Below are 17,710 nucleotides of genomic sequence, written 5' to 3' on the forward strand. Positions count from 1 at the left end.
TCAGCTCATAACTGTTTTCTTTGTCTTTCTGTTGTCTGGTGGTCAAGTCGAGACAACCCCTCCCGCTCTCTCTCTGCCTCTCTCTCTGCCTCTCTCTCTGCCACTCACCTCTCCCGGATCTTACTGACACCTACCCATGAGCCCCCTCTCTTTCCGTTTACTGTAACCAGCATCCTCACCCACTGAGCACCGACCGACACCGGACGTCCATGGACGTTGACAAGTAGCTGAAACTTGGTCAGTCCACCCTGGCCTTGATGTTAACGTCCACAGACGGACTGGACCAAATCTGAACCAATCATAAACGCATGATTCACAAGTTTGGATAGCACAGTACAGTACAATACAGTACAGTACAGTGAGTATAGTACAATACAGTGGGTATAGTACAGTGAGTATAGTACAATACAGTACAGTGAGTATAGTACAATACAGTACAGTGAGTATAGTACAATACAGTACAATACAGTGAGTATAGTACAATACAGTACAGTGAGTATAGTACAGTGAGTATAGTACAATACAGTACAGTGAGTATAGTACAATACAGTACAGTGAGTATAGTACAATACAGTACAATACTGTACAGTGAGTATAGTACAATACAGTACAGTGAGTATAGTACAATACAGTACAATACAGTACAGTGAGTATAGTACAATACAGTGAGTATAGCACAGTACAGTACAATACCTTGTGAACCACGAGGGGAAAGACATTTACATCCATAATTATGCATTTCTGTATATGACTAAAATGTAGGTAGATTGGGGTCAAGGGGTTAGGGGTCAGAGGTCATGTTAGCATTAGGCACAGTTATCGACCTCCCATTGGTTTTCATTACTCTGAAGAGCTTTGGGCTGATTAGCTGGGTAACCTGTATTATGGTGCCTAATGCACAAAGAAAAAGAGAGTTACTCACTCAGTACTTCCTGTGGGTGGCTGCAATCCATCCTACATGAACATTCTCATGATTGATCGATCTCTCGCTCTCCCTCTCTCCCCAAGGCCTAGTTAGTTCCTTATGTCTGTCAGTCAGTCAGTGGGTCAGCTCTGTGAGAGTTCACTGATACATTCCTGGGTCAGAGGACATCATGTGTGTGTGTGTAAAACTGCTACACTGGTGTCTTTCATTCCTGAGGCATCACAGACCATCTTTGTTTCGGTCACACACACACACACACACACACGAGGTTTAATTATTTTAACTGAGAAAAAGCAGATACTATCCATGACCAGCTAAACATTACGACCCGTCTCACACAGTCTCAACCCATCTCACACAACACACACGCCTCAGGGAACTAGCTACAGTACATTGTCTGTCTCTCGACTACTCTTTTACCAGTTAACTTCACCCACACACCCAATGGTCAGAAGTAATGGCAGGACTATAGGGATAGGGTGTTATAGGGACACACTCCCACTGGGTTGTGACCTCACATCTCAGATAGTTCTGCTCTAGATGGTCACTATTATAGGAGCATTATCTCTTCATTATTATTAGTGCCTCATTCTGCGGTGGTAACGGATAATGCATGTTCATTATCATAGAAGCATTATCTCTACATTGTTATTAGTGCTTCATTCTGCGGTGGTTACGGATAATGCATGTTCATTATTATAGGAGCATTATCTCTACATTATTATTAGTGCCTCATTCTGCGGTGGTAACGGATAATGCATGTTCATTATTATAGAAGCATTATCTCTACATTATTATAGTGCTTCATTCTGCGGTGGTTACTGATAATTAGAGCCGTCCCTACTACTTTGTAAACTTTTTGGTCTACATTTTTTTGCGTGTATTTTTCCATATACACTACTGGTCAAAAGTTTTAGAACACCTACTCATTCAAGGGTTTTTCTTTATTTTTTACAGGACATTGACCCAACACACCTCCAGGCTGTGTAAGGGCTATTTTACCAAGAAGGAGAGTGATGGAGCGCTGCATCAGATGACCTGACCTCCACAATCCCCCGACCTCAACCCAATTGAGATGGTTTGGGATGAGTCGGACCGCAGAGTGAAGGAAAAAAGCAGCCAACAAGTGCTCAGCATATGTGGGAACGCCTTCAAGACTGTTGGAAAAGCATTCCAGGTGAAGCTGGTTGAGAGAATGCCAAGAGTGCGCAAAGCTGTCATCAAGGCAAAGGGTGGCTATTTGAAGAATCTCAAATATAAAATGTATTTTGATTTGTTTAACACTTTTTTGGTCACTACTAAATAGTAAAAATAAAGAAAAACCCTTGAATGAGTAGGTGTTCTAAAACTTTTGACTGGTAGTGATTTTGGGGGGGGGTTTGTATCATTTGATTTACACAACATGCCTACCACTTTGAAGATGCAAAATATTTTTGCTTGTGAAACAAGACAACAAAAACTTGAGCATGCATAACTATTCACCCCCCCCCCAAAGTCAATACTTTGTAGAGCCACCTTTTGCAGCAATTACAGCTGCAAGTCCCTTGGGGTATGTCTCTATAAGCTTGGCACATCTAGCCACTGGGAGTTTTGCCAATTTTTCAAGGCAAAACTGCTCCAGCTCCTTCAAGTTGGATGGGTTCCGCTGGTGTACAGCAATCTTTAAGTCATACCACAGATTCTCAGTTGGATTGACGTCTGGGCTTTGACTAGGCCATTCCAAGACATTTAAATGTTTCCCCTTAAACCACTCGAGTGTTGCTTTAGAAGTATGCTTAGGGTCAATGTCCTGCTGGAAGGTGAACATCCGTCCCAGTCTCAAATCTCTGGAAGACTGAAACAGGTTTCCCTCAAGAATTTCCCTGTATTTAGCGCCATCCATCATTCCTTCAATTCTGACCAGTTTCCCAGTACCTGCCGATGAAAAACATCCCCCAGCATGATGCTGCCACCACCATGCTTCACTGTGGGGATGGTGTTCTCGGGGTGATGAGAGGTGTTGGGTTTGCGCCAGACATAGCGTTTTCCTTGATGGCCAAAAAGCTCAATTTTAGTCTCATCTGACCAGAGTACCTTCTTCCATATGTTTGGGTAGTCCCCCACATGGCTTTTGGCAAACACCAAACGTTTGCTTATTTTTTTCTTTAAGCAATGTATTTTCTGGCCACTCTTCCGTAAAGCCCAGCTCTGTGGAGTGTACGGCTTAAAGTGGTCCTATGGACAGATACTCCAATCTCCGTTGTGGATCTTTGCAGCTCCTTCAGGGTTATCTTTGGTCTCTTTGTTGCCTCTCTGATTAATGCCCTCCTTGCCTGGTCCGTGAGTTTTGGTGGGCGGCCCTCTCTTGGCAGATTTGTTGTGGTGCCATATTCTTTCCATTTTTAATAATGGATTTAATGGTGCTCCGTGGGATGTTCAAAGTTTCGGATATTTTTTTATAACCCAACCCTGATCTGTACTTCTCCACAACTTTGTCCCTGACCTGTTTGGAGAGCTCCTTGGTCTTCATGGTGCCGCTTGCTTGGTGGTGCCCCTTGCTTAGTGGTGTTGCAGACTCTGGGACGTTTCAGAACAGGTGTATATATACTGAGATCATGTTACACTTAGATTGCACACAAGTGGACTTTATTTAACAAATTATGTGACTTCTGAAGGTAATTGGTTGCACCAGATCTTATTTAGGGGCTTCATAGCAAAGAGGGTGAGAATACATATGCACACACCACTTTTCCGTTATTTATTTTTTAGAATTTGGGACTATTTTGTGTATGTCCATTACTTGAAATCCAAATAAAAATCCATTTAAATTACAGGTTGTAATGCAACAAAATAGGAAAAACGCCAAGGGGGATGAATACTTTGGCAAGGCACTGTACACACATACTCCGGATTCTGACATTGCGGATCCTAATATTTATATATTTCTTAATTCCATTATTTTAGATGTGTGTAATTTTGCGAATTGTTAGATATTACTGCACTGTTGGAGCTAGGAACACAAGCATTTCGCTACACCCGCGATAACATCTGCCAAATATGTGTATGCGACCAATACAATGTGATTTGGTTTTACTCCCTCTATTTAGCACATGGCCTCATACGTGAATCCTTAAAGAGATGGGTGGGGCTAAGGCTTAAGAGGGGGTGAACGATGCTGAATGGGTGTAGACAAAGAGCAGCTCTCCAGTAGGTGTACCAAAACATTCAAGGACTATTTTCTCAAAAGTGGGGGTTTTCAACATTCAAAGCAGAATTACTTTCCCATTGTTCTTCAACTGTATTGTATGATATACCATTTTCTAGCTCTCAGTCTCTACTTGTATCCTGAAAAACATCCCCCTAGCAATGATGCTGCCACCACCATGCTTCTCCGTAGGTATGGTGCCTGGTTTCCTCCAGATGTGACGCTTGGCATTCAGGCCGAAGAGTTCAATCTTGGTTTCATCAGACCAGAGAATCTTGTTTCTCATAGTCAGAGTCCTTTAGGTGCATTTTGGCAAACTCCAAGCGGGCTGTCATGTTCCTTTTGCTGAGGAGTGGCTTCTGTAGAAACATCTCAAGGACGATCAATGGAAACAGGATGCACCTGAGCTCAATTTCGAGTATTATAGCAAAGGGTCTGAATACTTATGTAAATAAGGTCTCTATTTTTTTATTTTATTAACTTTTGCCAAAAAATTCTAAATACCTGTTTTCACTTTGCCATTATGGGGTATTGTGTTTAGATTGATGAGATTTGTTTAGTTTTTTTTAATCCATTTTAGAATAAGGCTGTAACGTAACAAAATGTGGAAAAGGGGGCTGAATACTTTCCGAATGCACTGTAAGCACACACACACACACACACACACACCACACACACACACTTTCACCCTCATCAGACACGGCTGATAATCTGTTCTTTGATTTATTCTTATTATATACACTGAGTGGACAAAACATTAGGAGCACCTGCTCTTTCCATGACATAGACTGACCAGGTGAATCCAGGTGAAAGCTATGATCCCTTATTGATGTCACTTGTTAAATCCACTTCAAAAATCGGGTGTAGATGAAGGGGAGGAGACAGGTTAAAGAAGGATTTTTAAGCCTTGAGACTATTGAGACATGGATTGTGTTATGTGTGCCATTCAGAGGGTGAGTGGGCAAGACAAAATATTTAAGTGCTTTTCAACGGGGTATGGTATTATAACGCTGCTGGGGTTTTCCACGTTCAACAGTTTCCGTGTGTAACAAGAATGTTCAACACCCCAAAGGACATTCAGCCAACTTGACACAACTGTGGGAAGCATTGGAGTCAACATGGGGCCGGCATCTCTGTGGAACACTTTTTGACATCTTCTAGAGTCCACGCCCCCGACGAATTGAGGCTGTTCTGAGGTCAAAAGGGGGGGGGGAGACACTCAATATTAGGAAGGTGTTCCTAATGTTTGGTATACTCAGCGTATATCTTTACGCCTAGTCACTTTACCCTGCCTTCATGTACATACTGTATCTACCTCCCGTACCTCTGGTACTTCCTGTATGTAGATCCATTCTTGTGTATTTTCTTGTGTAAACATAAATATTCACCGCAAGGGGGGGGAAGATATAGGTTTAGAAAAACGAACAATGTTTATTCCCCTGTGCCAACGTCACACGCAGTGGAAATGTGAACAGTTTATTATGAATATGGACAAGGGAGAGAGGGAGGGAAAATAAACTCCATCCAGCCAGTCTACTGTCTGTCTCTCCCTCCATCCAGCCAGTCTACTGTCTGTCTCTCCCTCCATCCAGCCAGTCTACTGTCTGTCTCTCCCTCCATCCAGCCAGTCTACTGTCTGTCTGTCTCTCCCTCCATCCAGCCAGTCTACTGTCTGTCTCTCCCTCCATCCAGCCAGTCTACTGTCTGTCTCTCCCTCCATCCAGCCAGTCTACTGTCTGTCTCTCCCTCCATCCAGCCAGTCTACTGTCTCTCTCTCCCTCCATCCATCCAGTCTACTGTCTGTCTCTCCCTCCATCCAGCCAGTCTACTGTCTGTCTCTCTCTCCCTCCATCCATCCAGTCTACTGTCTCTCTCTCCCTCCATCCATCCAGCCAGTCTACTGTCTGTCTCTCCCTCCATCCAGCCAGTCTACTGTCTGTCTCTCCCTCCATCCAGCCAGTCTACTGTCTGTCTCTCCCTCCATCCAGCCAGTCTACTGTCTGTCTCTCCCTCCATCCAGCCAGTCTACTGTCTGTCTCTCTCTCCCTCCATCCAGCCAGCCAGTCTACTGTCTGTCTCTCCCTCCATCCAGCCAGTCTACTGTCTGTCTCTCCCTCCATCCAGCCAGTCTACTGTCTGTCTCTCCCTCCATCCAGCCAGTCTACTGTCTGTCTCTCCCTCCATCCAGCCAGTCTACTGTCTGTCTCTCCCTCCATCCAGCCAGTCTACTGTCTCTCTCCCTCCATCCAGCCAGTCTACTGTCTGTCTCTCTCTCCCTCCATCCAGCCAGTCTACTGTCTGTCTCTCTTTCTCTCCATCCAGCCAGTCTACTGTCTGTCTCTCTCCCTCCATCCATCCAGCCAGTCTACTGTCTGTCTCTCCCTCCATCCAGCCAGTCTACTGTCTGTCTCTCCCTCCATCCAGCCAGTCTACTGTCTGTCTCTCCCTCCATCCAGCCAGTCTACTGTCTGTCTCTCCCTCCATCTAGCCAGTCTACTGTCTGTCTCTCCCTCCATCCATCCAGTCTACTGTCTGTCTCTCCCCTCCATCCAGCCAGTCTACTGTCTCTCTCTCTCCATCCAGCCAGTCTACTGTCTGTCTCTCCCTCCATCCAGCCAGTCTACTGTCTGTTCTCCCTCCATCCAGCCGGTCTACTGTCTCTCTCTCCCTCCATCCAGCCAGTCTACTGTCTGTCTCTCTCTCCCTCCATCCAGCCAGTCTACTGTCTGTCTCTCCCTCCATCCAGCCAGTCTACTGTCTGTCTCTCCCTCCATCCAGCCAGTCTACTGTCTGTCTCTCTCTCCATCCATCCAGCCAGTCTACTGTCTCTCTCCCCTCCATCCAGCCAGTCTACTGTCTGTCTCTCCCTCCATCCAGCCAGTCTACTGTCTGTCTCTCCCTCCATCCAGCCAGTCTACTGTCTCTCTCTCCCCTCCATCCATCCAGCCAGTCTACTGTCTGTCTCTCCCTCCATCCAGCCAGTCTACTGTCTGTCTCTCCCTCCATCCAGCCAGTCTACTGTCTGTCTCTCCCTCCATCCAGCCAGTCTACTGTCTGTCTCTCCCTCCATCCAGCCAGTCTACTGTCTGTCTCTCCCTCCATCCAGTCAGTCTACTGTCTCTCTCTCCCTCCATCCAGCCAGTCTACTGTCTGTCTCTCCCTCCATCCAGCCAGTCTACTGTCTGTCTCTCTCTCCCTCCATCCAGCCAGGCTACTGTCTGTCTGTCTCTCCCTCCATCCATCCAGTCTACTGTCTGTCTCTCCCTCCATCCAGCCAGTCTACTGTCTCTCTCTCCCTCCATCCAGCCAGCCAGTCTACTGTCTGTCTCTCCCTCCATCCAGCCAGTCTACTGTCTGTCTCTCCCTCCATCCAGCCAGTCTACTGTCTGTCTCTCCCTCCATCCATCCAGTCTACTGTCTGTCTCTCCCTCCATCCAGCCAGTCTACTGTCTCTCTCTCCCTCCATCCAGCCAGCCAGTCTACTGTCTCTCTCTCCCTCCATCCAGCCAGTCTACTGTCTCTCTCTCCCTCCATCCAGCCAGTCTACTGTCTGTCTCTCCCTCCATCCAGCCAGTCTACTGTCTGTCTCTCCCTCCATCCAGCCAGTCTACTGTCTGTCTCTCCCTCCATCCAGCCAGTCTACTGTCTGTCTCTCCCTCCATCCAGCCAGTCTACTGTCTCTCTCTCCCTCCATCCAGCCAGTCTACTGTCTCTCTCTCCCTCCATCCAGCCAGTCTACTGTCTGTCTCTCCCTCCATCCAGCCAGTCTACTGTCTCTCTCTCCCTCCATCCATCCAGCCAGTCTACTGTCTGTCTCTCCCTCCATCCAGCCAGTCTACTGTCTGTCTCTCCCTCCATCCAGCCAGTCTACTGTCTGTCTCTCCCTCCATCCATCCAGCCAGTCTACTGTCTGTCTCTCCCTCCATCCAGCCAGTCTACTGTCTCTCTCTCCCTCCATCCATCCAGCCAGTCTACTGTCTCTCTCTCCCTCCATCCAGCCAGTCTACTGTCTGTCTCTCCCTCCATCCAGCCAGTCTACTGTCTGTCTCTCCCTCCATCCATCCAGCCAGTCTACTGTCTGTCTCTCCCTCCATCCAGCCAGTCTACTGTCTGTCTCTCCCTCCATCCATCCAGCCAGTCTACTGTCTGTCTCTCCCTCCATCCATCCAGCCAGTCTACTGTCTGTCTCTCCCTCCATCCAGCCAGTCTACTGTCTGTCTCTCCATCCATCCAGCCAGTCTACTGTCTCTCTCTCCCTCCATCCAGCCAGTCTACTGTCTGTCTCTCCCTCCATCCAGCCAGTCTACTGTCTGTCTCTCCCTCCATCCATCCAGCCAGTCTACTGTCTCTCTCTCCCTCCATCCAGCCAGTCTACTGTCTGTCTCTCCCTCCATCCATCCAGTCTACTGTCTGTCTCTCCCTCCCTCCATCCAGTCTACTGTCTCTCTCTCCCTCCATCCAGCCAGTCTACTGTCTGTCTCTCCCTCCATCCATCCAGTCTACTGTCTGTCTCTCTCTCCCTCCATCCAGCCAGTCTACTGTCTGTCTCTCTCTCCCTCCATCCAGCCAGTCTACTGTCTGTCTCTCCCTCCATCCAGCCAGTCTACTGTCTCTCTCTCCCTCCATCCAGCCAGTCTACTGTCTCTCTCCCCTCCATCCAGCCAGTCTACTGTCTGTCTCTCCCTCCATCCAGCCAGTCTACTGTCTGTCTCTCCCTCCATCCAGCCAGTCTACTGTCTGTCTCTCCCTCCATCCAGCCAGTCTACTGTCTGTCTCTCCCTCCATCCAGCCAGTCTACTGTCTGTCTCTCCCTCCATCCAGCCAGTCTACTGTCTGTCTCTCCCTCCATCCAGCCAGTCTACTGTCTGTCTCTCCCTCCATCCAGCCAGTCTACTGTCTGTCTCTCTCTCTCCCTCCATCCAGCCAGTCTACTGTCTGTCTCTCTCTCCCTCCATCCAGCCAGTCTACTGTCTGTCTCTCCCTCCATCCAGCCAGTCTACTGTCTCTCTCTCCCTCCATCCAGCCAGTCTACTGTCTGTCTCTCCCTCCATCCAGCCAGTCTACTGTCTGTCTCTCTCTCCATCCAGCCAGTCTACTGTCTCTCTCTCCCTCCATCCATCCAGCCAGTCTACTGTCTCTCTCTCCCTCCATCCAGCCAGTCTACTGTCTGTCTCTCCCTCCATCCAGCCAGTCTACTGTCTGTCTCTCTCCCTCCATCCAGCCAGTCTACTGTCTGTCTCTCCCTCCATCCAGCCAGTCTACTGTCTGTCTCTCCCTCCATCCAGCCAGTCTACTGTCTGTCTCTCTCTCCATCCAGCCAGTCTACTGTCTGTCTCTCCCTCCATCCAGCCAGTCTACTGTCTGTCTCTCCCTCCATCCAGCCAGTCTACTGTCTGTCTCTCCCTCCATCCAGCCAGTCTACTGTCTGTCTCTCTCCATCCAGCCAGTCTACTGTCTCTCTCTCCCTCCATCCATCCAGCCAGTCTACTGTCTCTCTCTCCCTCCATCCAGCCAGTCTACTGTCTGTCTCTCTCTCTCCCTCCATCCAGCCAGTCTACTGTCTGTCTCTCCCTCCATCCAGCCAGTCTACTGTCTGTCTCTCTCTCCATCCAGCCAGTCTACTGTCTGTCTCTCCCTCCATCCAGCCAGTCTACTGTCTGTCTCTCCCTCCATCCAGCCAGTCTACTGTCTGTCTCTCCCTCCATCCAGCCAGTCTACTGTCTGTCTCTCTCTCCCTCCATCCAGCCAGTCTACTGTCTGTCTCTCCCTCCATCCAGCCAGTCTACTGTCTGTCTCTCTCTCTCCCTCCATCCAGCCAGTCTACTGTCTGTCTCTCTCTCCTCCATCCAGCCAGTCTACTGTCTGTCTCTCCCTCCATCCAGCCAGTCTACTGTCTGTCTCTCCCTCCATCCAGCCAGTCTACTGTCTGTCTCTCCCTCCATCCAGCCAGTCTACTGTCTCTCTCTCCCTCCATCCAGCCAGTCTACTGTCTGTCTCTCCCTCCATCCAGCCAGTCTACTGTCTGTCTCTCCCTCCATCCAGCCAGTCTACTGTCTCTCTCTCCCTCCATCCAGCCAGTCTACTGTCTGTCTGTCTCTCCCTCCATCCAGCCAGTCTACTGTCTGTCTCTCCCTCCCTCCATCCATCCAGTCTACTGTCTGTCTCTCCCTCCATCCAGCCAGTCTACTGTCTGTCTCTCCTCCTCCATCCAGCCAGTCTACTGTCTGTCTCTCCCTCCATCCAGCCAGTCTACTGTCTGTCTCTCCCTCCATCCAGCCAGTCTACTGTCTGTCTCTCCCTCCATCCAGCCAGTCTACTGTCTGTCTCTCCCTCCATCCAGCCAGTCTACTGTCTGTCTCTCTCTCTCCATCCAGCCAGTCTACTGTCTGTCTCTCCCTCCATCCAGTCAGTCTACTGTCTCTCTCTCCCTCCATCCAGCCAGTCTACTGTCTCTCTCTCCCTCCATCCAGCCAGTCTACTGTCTGTCTCTCCCTCCATCCAGCCAGTCTACTCTCTCTCTCTCCCTCCATCCAGCCAGTCTACTGTCTCCTGTCTCTCTCTCCCTCCATCCAGCCAGTCTACTGTCTGTCTCTCCCTCCATCCAGCCAGTCTACTGTCTGTCTCTCCCTCCATCCAGCCAGTCTACTGTCTGTCTCTCTCTCTCCCTCCATCCAGCCAGTCTACTGTCTGTCTCTCCCTCCATCCAGCCAGTCTACTGTCTGTCTCTCCCTCCATCCAGCCAGTCTACTGTCTCTCTCTCCCTCCATCCAGCCAGTCTACTGTCTGTCTCTCCCTCCATCCAGCCAGTCTACTGTCTGTCTCTCCCTCCATCCAGCCAGTCTACTGTCTGTCTCTCCCCCCCTCCATCCCTCCATCCAGCAGGTCTTTGTGCTATGGTCTTTCTGTGGAGGCATGTCTGTATTCAGACAATAGATCCACAGGTCACCCTCTCTCTCTATCCCCCCTCTCTCTCTATCCCCCCTCTCTCTCTATCCCCCCCCCCCTCTCTCTCTATCCCCCCCCCTCTCTCTCTATCCCCCCTCTCTCTCTATCCCCCCTCTCTCTCTATCCCCCCTCTCTCTATCCCCCCTCTCTCTCTATCCCCCCTCTCTCTCTATCCCCCTCTCTCTCTCTATCCCCCCTCTCTCTCTCTCCCCCTCTCTCTCTCTCCCCCCCTCTCTCTATCCCCCCTCTCTCTCTATCCCCCCTCTCTCTCTATCCCTCCCTCTCTCTCTATCCCCCCTCTCTCTATCCCCCCTCTCTCTATCCCCCTCTCTCTCTATCCCCCCTCTCTCTCTATCCCCCATCTCTCTCTATCCCCCCTCTCTCTATATTCCCCCCCTCTCTCTCTATCCCCCCTCTCTCTCTATCCCCCCCTCTCTCTCTATCCCCCCTCTCTCTCTATCCCCCCTCTCTCTCTATCCCCCCTCTCTCTATCCCCCTCTCTCTATCCCCCTCTCTCTCTCTATCCCCCCTCTCTCTCTATCCCCCCTCTCTCTCTATCCCCCCCCCTCTCTCTCTATCCCCCCTCTCTCTCTATCCCCCCCTCTCTCTCTATCCCCCCTCTCTCTCTCTATCCCCCCTCTCTCTCTCTCCCCCCCTCTCTCTCTATCCCCCTCTCTCTATCCCCCCTCTCTCTCTATCCCCCCTCTCTCTCTCTCTATCCCCCCCTCTCTCTATCCCCCTCTCTCTATCCCCCTCTCTCTATCCCCCTCTCTCTCTATCCCCCCTCTCTCTATCCCCCCTCTCTCTCTATCCCCCCTCTCTCTCTCTCTATCCCCCTCTCTCTCTCTATCCCCCCTCTCTCTCTATCCCCCTCTCTCTATCCCCCCCCTCTCTCTATCCCCCCTCTCTCTCTATCCCCCCTCTCTCTCTATCCTCCCTCTCTCTCTCTGAAGTTCCTATGCTAAGAATAGAATGTGGGTCATTGCCAGCTCAGAACACACACACAGCTCAGAACCCAAATGTAGCTCTAAACTGAAACACCTACGAGGTTACATGTAATGCAACAGAATGGCGTTGAATGCATGGCGTGTCATTGATTGATTTTAACAGCTTCAATTTGATTAGAAGCTTCTGTTTAGGACTATGAAAAGCCTAGTTTACCTAGGCTATCCCTAGGATATATGACTGACTTAACTGCAACAACAAAAAAATATATCCTGTTGTTTTAACGGTAACGTATTGGCAGCCAGTTACCAGTTAAATACTGTAAAATAAAAGTACAATATGTTACCGTAAATTCCAAAGAAACTGTTAAACCAAAGTTTATTTGGAATTTACGGTAATATACTCTTTACCTTACTGCCAGTAGGTTATCATAAAGAAAACTGGATTATTTTTTTTTACAGTGTACAGTCCCAATGGAAAATATAGTAGTTGAGTTAGGCTATACAGGCCTAATAAAAAGGTAATGTTATGCTATTTTATGTTGTGATATGATATGCTATGTTATGATATACTATGTTATGTTGTGATATTATATACTATGTTATATACTATGTTATGTTGTGATATGCTATGTTATGATATACTATGTTATGTTGTAATATAATATGCTATGTTGTGATATGATATGCTATGTTATGTTGTGATATGATATGCTATGTTATGGTAGGTACAGGATGGCAACAACAACTGTCCGAGTTACACCAGGAACGCACAATCCCTCCATCAGTGCTCAGACTGTCCGCAATAGGCTGAGAGAGGCTGGACTGAGGGCTTGTAGGCCTGTTGTATGACAATGCCACCAGCCATACTGCTCGTTCTGTGCGTGATTTCCTGTAAGACAGGAATGTCAGTGTTCTGCCATGGCCAGCGAAGAGCCCGGATCTCAATCCCATTGAGCACGTCTGGGACCTGTTGGATCGGAGGGTGACGGCTAGGGCCATTCCCCCCCAGAAATGTCCGGGAACTTGAAGGTGCTTTGGTGGAACAGTGGGGTAACATCTCACAGCAAGGAATCTGGTGCAGTCCATGAGGACGAGATGCACTGCAGTACTTAATGCAGCTGCTGGCCACACCAGATGCTGACTATTACTTTTGATTTGGACCCCTCCTTTGTTCAGGGACATATTTTTGCATTTCTGTTAGTCACATGTCTGTAGAACATGTTCAGTTTATGTCTCAGTTGTTGAATCTTGTTATGTTCATACAAATATTTACACATGTTAAGTTTGCTTTAAATAAACGCAGTTGACAGTGAGAGGACATTTCTTTTTTTGCTGAGTTTATGTTATGTTGTGATCTGATATGTTATGATATACTATGTTATGCTATACTTGCTGTGTTATGTTGTGATATGATATACAATGTTATGTTATAATGATACTGATGTTTAGTCAGCCTATTCCTGAGCACACCATTTTTTTTTTTCTACTTTAAAATAAAATACCATCTTTAAGTTAACCCATTATTGGACCTCAAGGGCCTCTTAACCGTAATCGATGCGATTAGTTCAGTACAGTAGCCCTTCAGTAGCGCTTCCCAACCTTTTTCCCGTTACTGTACCACCAACTGAATTTTGCTAGGCCTGGAGTACCCCTGAAGTACCGCCTCATTTGCATTTTACCAGTAGGTCTTTGGTCTCATGAGTCTTCTCAAGTAGCCCCTGTGGATAGGCCAAGTACCCTGGTTGGGAACCACTGCCCTATTCCCTAGTGTACTACTTTTGACCATTGCCCTTATAGTACCTGGTCAACACAATATGGTGCCATTTGCAACATATAACTAATATTATTTATTGTCGGCATCTCACCTCACAGTTGTAAAGATCCGTTAGCTGGTCGATTATCCATTCCTCCAGATTTAGTCTCTTTCTTAGTTCTTTTCGGTCATATTTGACGGTTACTCGCCCTTGCTTCCGAACAGGGGTCTCCGGTTCTTCGGTTGAACCGGTGGCTACCGTCTGGAAATATACCCGGGGTTGAGGGCTCGTCTCTGGGCTGGTAACCGCAGCCATTGTCGGTCCGCTGAGGAAAATCCTGGAAGTTCTGTTGGTAGTGCGAATTTCAGACGCGTTGTTTAGTATTGTTGGTGGTTGCTGAAGCAGCAGTGATTCTCATAAGGAGTAGCTAGAAAATTCAAGTATATTACTGCTATTGTTCCCTTCTTGCAAAAAGAGCATGGCATTAGGTTCACTTTGTGGTTTCCAAATCACCAAATGACCTTAAAAGAATAGGTTCTAGAATTGGCTATTTAGGCTATTAGAATTCAGCGTATAAAAATAAAGGTATAGGATAACCGACAAACCAGCAGCAGCGTCTACACTTATTTTAAGCACAAAGAGAAAATCTTCCGTGTGGCTCTCCTCTCTCTCTGTCCTCGTGCTGTTGTAACGTAAAAGCGGTGGACTTTTCCGTGTTCTACGGAACACCTAACGTTACGTAGACAAAAGAAATGCTATTCCTGATTTATTTACTATTGCCTCCTCTCTTCTCCTTTCCCCTTTACCGTCCTCTGTCTACGTCTTTCTTCAGCGTCTCTCCTCTTTCCAAATGCAACTCTTCTTCTTTCTTTCAATTTTATTTCGCGAATCGCAACCAACTGACAGGTGCGTACACCGCCACCTACTGTACTGGAGTGAGACGGTCACGACCTATCTATACCACTATATTCTCTTAACCCTGAATTCCCATCCAACCTCTCTGACCCTGTTAAACAACCACTCCCTTTCTGCATCATACATTTGACAAAATACACTGAACAAAAATTATAAAACGCAATATGCAAAGTGTTGGTCTCATATTCCATGAGCTGAAATAAAAGTTGTGGTCCTCTGTAGCTCAGCTGGTAGAGCACGGTGCTTGTAACGCCAGGGTAGTGGGTTCGATCCCCGGGACCACCCATACACAAAAATGTATGCACGCATGACGGTAAGTCGCTTTGGATAAAAGCGTCTGCTAAATGGCATATTATTATTATAAAAGATCCCAGAAATGTTTCATACGTACAAAAAGTGTATTTCTCTAAATTTTTGTGAATCAATTTGTTTACATCTTTGTTAGTAAGCTTTCGCCTTTGACAAGATAATCCATCCACTTGACAAGTGTGGCATATCAAGAAGCTGATTAAACAGCATGATCATTACACAGGTGCACCTTGTGCTGGGGACAATAAAAGGCCACATTAAAATGTGCAGTTTTGTCACACAACACAATGCCACAGATGTCTCAAGTTTTGAGGAGCGTGCAATTGGCATGCTGACTGCAGGAATGTCCACCAGAGCTGTTGCCGCTTCCAACGTCGTTTTAGAGAATTTGGCAGTACATCCAACTGGCCTCACAACCTCAGACCATGTGTATGGCGACGGGCGAGCGGTTTGCTGATGTCAATGTTGTGAACAGAGAGCCCCATGGTGGCTGTGGGGTTATGGTATGGGCAGGCATAAGCTACGACAACGAACACAATTGCATTTTATCGATGGTAATTTGAATGCACAAAAATACTGTGAGCCCCCATTTTATTTAAGGTATTTGTGACCATCAGATGCATTTCGTATTCCCAGTCATGTGAAATCCATAGATTAGTGGCTAATGATTTTATTTCAATTGACTGATGTTTCCCCTATCAGTTTCAAAGATCAATTCAATCCCGTATGCCCTAATCTCATCCTACACAACGTAACCTCCTCCCTTCTGTTCCCATTATAGGACACCACCTCCCAGTACAGATTTCCTTGTACTATCAACATGTCTGCCCTTAAAACTTTCATCCCATTGTCTCTTCCAGCAATCTAACCCATTTTTCCAAATCAATGTTTTAATTTCCCCTCTACCCAACTGCACCTGTATATCCACAACAGTATTTTTCACTGCTCTTTTTGCTATTATACAGTATCTACTATATAATTTCCATAAACTCATGTATGAGCCGGAATCCAACAGAACTGAATTTCAATACCATTTCTTTGTAAACCCCAACAACAGCATCATTATTTCTAACAATAAATCCTCACGTTCTGACTTTCCAGATATTAAACTACAACACTGATGCAGCGTCCCAACATATTACTACTCTTCTTGGTTGCACCTCCTCTATCCAACCATTATCACAACCATTATCACAACCATTTCTATTGAATATAAAGATAAATAATTTGGTTAGTCTCTCTCTCTCTCTCTCTCTCTCTCTCTCTCTCTCTCTCTCTCTCTCTCTCTCTCTCTTTATGTCTGCTAACACTTTCACTCACTAACATAGGCCTACTAGCCACATAGCACAAGCAGCACATTCACCAGTCGCCACTTTAGTACTTAGAAGTTTCTAGCCTATTTTTTGCACATGTTCTATTCTCAAGACAATCACTCGTAGGCTCGAGTAGCTCAGTCGGTAGAGCATGGCGTTCGCAACGCCAGGATTGTGGGTTCAATTCCCACGGGGGGCCAGTATGAAAATGTATGCACTCACTAACTGTAAGTTGCTCTGGATAAAAGCGTCTGCTAAATGACTAAAATGTAAATAACCACCATGGGCCTATCTAACTCTCAGAAAAAAAGTGTTTATTAGGGTTTTAGAACCATTTGCTAACAAAGAGTATACTCTCCATAGCAGACTAGTCTGTACTCTCCATAGCAGACTAGTCTATATCTCTCCATAGCAGACTAGTCTGTACTCTCCATAGCAGACTAGTCTGTACTCTCCATAGTATACTAGTTTTACTCTCCATAGCAGACTACCTTGAGATAAAATACAGAGTGCGTCCCAAATATATATATATCTATCTCTCTCTCCCTCTCTCTCTCTCAGGAAACAAAAATATTGTCTCTGTTGACAGCATAGCGCGGGCGTTTGTATGTGTGTGTTTTTGATGCAGAGGTCACATTTTTGATGCAGAGGTGTATTTTAACAGCGGGAATAGATAAACTGGCAAGTTAAACCAAATACAGTTTTTCTCAATTGCTAAAACACTAAACCCTATTGTCTGAACCAAATGCTCAGTTGCCTGAACCCACTGATTGAATCAATCACTCTTTTGGCAAAACCATAAGCACTTTTCACCTGTTTAGACATAACTTGCCAACACATTTTCATTGTGATGCACCCGTGCTGCATAATGGTGAGCACAGGTGACAAAAGTCAAACACAATTAGAGCACAGGTGTCACCACTTGAACACAACAACTCAAAATGTATCACACTTGTGGCTAATAATGTGAGGAACATATACAGTAAGCCAGTTCAGAGAGCACTGGTTTGTGAGGCCCTACAATGGATAGAAATCTGAGAGGAAGAGTTCGTGTGAGAGGAGGTCGAGGTGGTCGAGGTGGTCAGCGAAGACAAAGAACAGTAATATCCTGATGAAATCAGAGCTACTGTGATTGACCATGTTCTTGTCCATGGTATGAGCATGAGGGAGGCTGGACAAAGGTACAACCAAACATCAGTAGATTCACTGTGTCCACCATAATCCGAAGATTTGAGAAGAGAACAGGTAATTACCTTTTTTTGACATTATAGTACAGTATGTAAATGTTGACAGCAATTACTGTATGACATACTATATACTGTACCACAGTATACTATAAGTAAATATATGTTTCAGTACATCACTGTACCAATGTACTGTAGTATTGTAATGGAGGGTTGGTCTAACTGTTTGTAGGC

At 46.8% G+C, this 17,710-nt stretch overlaps 1 protein-coding gene and 1 non-coding gene across 2 annotated transcripts in view; one reads left to right on the forward strand and one right to left on the reverse strand.

Moving 5' to 3' along the window:
- LOC121560070 (protein phosphatase 1 regulatory subunit 14B) overlaps positions 1-14,420 on the reverse strand; it is a 35,402-nt gene extending 20,982 nt beyond the window's left edge. Inside the window, exon 1 of the mRNA XM_041873124.2 lies at positions 13,867-14,420. Coding sequence (XP_041729058.1) covers positions 13,867-14,070 — 204 coding nt within the window. The 5' untranslated portion in view covers positions 14,071-14,420. The remainder of the gene's footprint in view (positions 1-13,866) is intronic.
- A 1,997-nt stretch (positions 14,421-16,417) lies between these two features.
- Positions 16,418-16,492, forward strand: trnaa-cgc. Its single transcript has one exon. It is a non-coding gene; the product is annotated as a tRNA-Ala (tRNA).
- Positions 16,493-17,710: the final 1,218 nt, after the last annotated feature.

This window comes from Coregonus clupeaformis, unplaced genomic scaffold, assembly GCF_020615455.1.
Source record: "Coregonus clupeaformis isolate EN_2021a unplaced genomic scaffold, ASM2061545v1 scaf2927, whole genome shotgun sequence".
Classification (NCBI taxonomy): domain Eukaryota; kingdom Metazoa; phylum Chordata; class Actinopteri; order Salmoniformes; family Salmonidae; genus Coregonus; species Coregonus clupeaformis.